Below are 3,266 nucleotides of genomic sequence, written 5' to 3' on the forward strand. Positions count from 1 at the left end.
TCAAATGATGATACTCCTCCTGCTTTCCATTAAAGAAGCTGGTCATGCTTCGTAGTTCTTTTAAGTTTCTGCCATGGTTTGAGTCAGTCAAACAGATTCAAGATGCACTATGGTCTAAAAAATCTCCCTTTGCTAGAGCCCGTATCTCAGTCTGGATCCTTAGTTTGTTGTTTCTAGTGATCCACCCATATGTCTCTGACTAGAAGACTGGAATAAGTCATTCATGAAGTCTGCAGTTGTGTACTTTGAAGACATCCTATTGCATCAAGTATAAAACCTGACATTTCCTGGTCTTTAGAACTATTCTGAATCCCAAAAGTAGAAAGTTAATTGAAAATGTTCATTTATGCATTATTTCAAGAACAAAAGGCAAGGGCAAGAAGGGTATATGGCTATCAAGCTAGACATGACTAAAGCTTACGACAGAGTGGAATGGCACTTTCTGAAGGCAATGATGCGGAAGATGGGTTTTTGTGAACAATGGATACACTGGATAGCAAGATGTATGGAGACTGTATCGTATTCCTTTAACTGCAATGGGGAAGTGAAAGGTTTTGTAAAGCCTAGCAGGGGGATAAGACAAGGTGACCCTTTGTCACCTTACTTGTTCCTGATATGCTCTGAAGGCTTTTCTAACTTACTTCAAAAAGCTGCTGAAAACAAGAGACTAAAAGGAGTGAAAATCAGTAGGAGAGGCCCAAGCATCACTCATCTTTTCTTTGCGGATGATTCACTCATTTTCTGTGGAGCGGATAAACAGCAAGCTGAGGAGCTTATGAATATCTTACAGGCTTATGAACAAGCTTCTGGTCAGTTGATTAACTTAGAGAAATCATCTGTGATCTTCAGTAAGAATGTGTCTATTACGCAGAAACAGGAGGTATGTGGTAAGTGAAACTTGGGATATACCTTGGACTACCAATGGTCATATCAAGGTCAAAAGAACAAGTCTTTGGCTATATTAAGGAAAACATTAACAGGCGTCTAGAGAGCTGGAAGAATAGATTCTTAAGCCAAGCAGGAAAGGAAGTCATGCTCAAATCTGTTACTATGGCTATGCCAATTTACGCAATGTCTTGCTTCAAATTGCCAAGGAAGTTATGTAAGGATCTCAGCTCAGCTATGGCAAACTATTGGTGGGGAGAAGCCAATGGGAAAAACAAAATGCATTGGATTTCTTGGAAGAAAATGGCTCAGGAGAGGAAGGAAGGAGGACTGAATTTCAAAGATCTGGAAGCTTTTAACAAGGCTTTGCTTGGAAAGCAGATTTGGAGGTTTATCACCAAACCAAATCTACTTGTGAGTAGAGTCTTGAAAGCCAAATACTTCAGCAAGGAGTCCATTTTCACATGTAAAGTACAAGGCACTGCATCGTGGTTCTGGAAGGGATTGATGAGTGTGAGAATGTGTTGGAAGAAGGGGTACTGAGGAGAATAGGGAATGGGGTTAGCACAAAGATATGGGAACATAAGTGGATTCCACAGGCCCCAAATGGCAAGCCATCAACAACTAAGCCACAAAATTGTAAGTTTGAAACAGTTCAGCAGCTCATCACTAACAAAAGATGGAACTCCAACCTGGTTTTCAGACTTTTCAATAAGTCGGATGCTATGAGGATTCTTAGTATCCCAGTCAGCCTAGGGGGGAGAGAAGACTCACATTATTGGGGATACAATGAAGGAGGAGAATACACGGTGAGGTCTGGCTATAAGAGGTTTATGAAAGAGAGCTTAGGCAGTAGCAATTCTAAGGAAATGGCTGGTACGAGCATGGAGGCAGGCAGTAACCAAAGTAAACAGATATGGAATGCATTATGGAGGCTTAATATCAAACACTAAATTAAATTGTTCATATGGAAATGTATCAGGGGTGCTATCCAGTCAGAGAGGCAATTTTCAAGCGAACTGGAGAAGGTGATCCAGTTTGTAAAGGCTGCGGAGAAGAACCGGAAACAATTGAACATACTCTTCTGCAATGTCCCATAGCAAAAGCCATCTGGAAAATAGCTCCAATAACTTGGGAGGGGGCTGATGATCAGAAAGGAAACTTCCACAAATGGTGGAGTAGGATCACAGAGGCGAAGAATAGACAAGATGGAAGAAACCATATGGGGCTTACAGCTAATATACTTTGGCAAATTTGGAAGGATAGTAACAAAAGGGAGTTCGAGAACCAGGCAGGCTATAATCCGTGCAGTGTTATTCAAAAAGCACACATGGAATGGCTGGAGATTGTGGAGTTAGATTCGAAGAAGGAGCCTCAGAGCACAACAGAAACAGTGGTACCGGTGGATGTGGACAGTGTTGCACCAGATAGCCACGAAGGGGTAAATCTGAGAGTGGCAATCAAAACCTCTAAGAGAAATGCAGTACTGGGTATTGGAGTTTCTGTGCGTAGAGTACCAAATGAGGCACAGGAAATATGGGCCTTAAAAGACAGAAGCTCGGGTGACCACATCATTGATGAGGCTACAGCAATCAAGCTAACTTTATGCAAAACTTTGGACAGACAATGGAGTACCATCTCAGTACAAATTCGTAACAAAGGACTGCTGAAGCTACTCAAGCTAGGTAAAGCTTCGGACTGCAGAATGACAACACTGATTGAGGATATCCTTAGCTTAAAATCACTGTTTCGAATGTGCTCATTTTGTTTAGACAATGATGATGATAACATAGATTGTAACAGTGTTAGTTCTTATGCCCAAGGCATTTTGTTGGATGAGGAATTCCTTGTTCCTTCGTGTCCTTGAACACGTTGTGTATAGCTTTTCGGGCCTTTGCTCGATGTGTAAACTTTTTTATTGATCAATGCAAGAGTACTACCGTTTGGAAAAAAAAAAAAAAATCATTTGTAAAACCTCAATAGTTAATCCTGCTATTTTTGAAAATCCAATGTCTCTTTGTTCCCTTAATTCAACTCTTATCTCTTATAATTGGATCTTTCATTGAGGAAACTTAGATCACTACCAGAAAGATTAAAAAAAAATGTTAACTTGACAATGTTGCCATTTCTGCCACAGGTATTTAAAGACTTTTTTTTTTAAAGTTCCTCATGTCTAAGCCAATTGAGGAGAAACTACTGAAGTGTTTTGTTTATGATTCATCTCTTCCTTCCATGAAAAATAAGAAGGTGTTTAGACTCACCAGATATCAGATACCTTGAAATAAACTTGTTATTTAGCCGTAGCTAATTAATTATCATGATAAACCACAAAGTTCCTCTGTAGATCTGCTCCAAATAAATAACATATTTAAATTCTTGAA

The 3,266-nt window shown here is 39.8% G+C and overlaps 1 protein-coding gene across 1 annotated transcript; it reads left to right on the forward strand.

Annotated features, from left to right (window-relative positions):
* The first annotated feature begins 388 nt into the window (after positions 1-388).
* LOC113780161 lies at positions 389-2,752 on the forward strand. The gene is made up of 4 exons (XM_027325976.1): positions 389-880; positions 967-1,274; positions 1,358-1,775; positions 1,868-2,752. The coding sequence occupies exons 1-4, from the start codon at positions 389-391 to the stop codon at positions 2,750-2,752; spliced, it is 2,103 nt and encodes a 700-aa protein (XP_027181777.1).
* Positions 2,753-3,266: the final 514 nt, after the last annotated feature.

The sequence above is a fragment of the Coffea eugenioides genome, chromosome 8 (genome assembly GCF_003713205.1).
Source record: "Coffea eugenioides isolate CCC68of chromosome 8, Ceug_1.0, whole genome shotgun sequence".
Lineage (NCBI taxonomy): Eukaryota > Viridiplantae > Streptophyta > Magnoliopsida > Gentianales > Rubiaceae > Coffea > Coffea eugenioides.

Coding starts and splice junctions, on each gene's coding strand:
- LOC113780161 (XM_027325976.1), top strand. CDS start 389: ATGGCTATCAAGCTAGACATGACTAAAGCTTACGACAGAGTGGAATGG. Junction 881..966: donor CTATTACGCAGAAACAGGAG/GTATGTGGTAAG, acceptor GGCTATATTAAG/GAAAACATTAACAGGCGTCT. Junction 1,776..1,867: donor TGGCTGGTACGAGCATGGAG/GCAGGCAGTAAC, acceptor GAAATGTATCAG/GGGTGCTATCCAGTCAGAGA.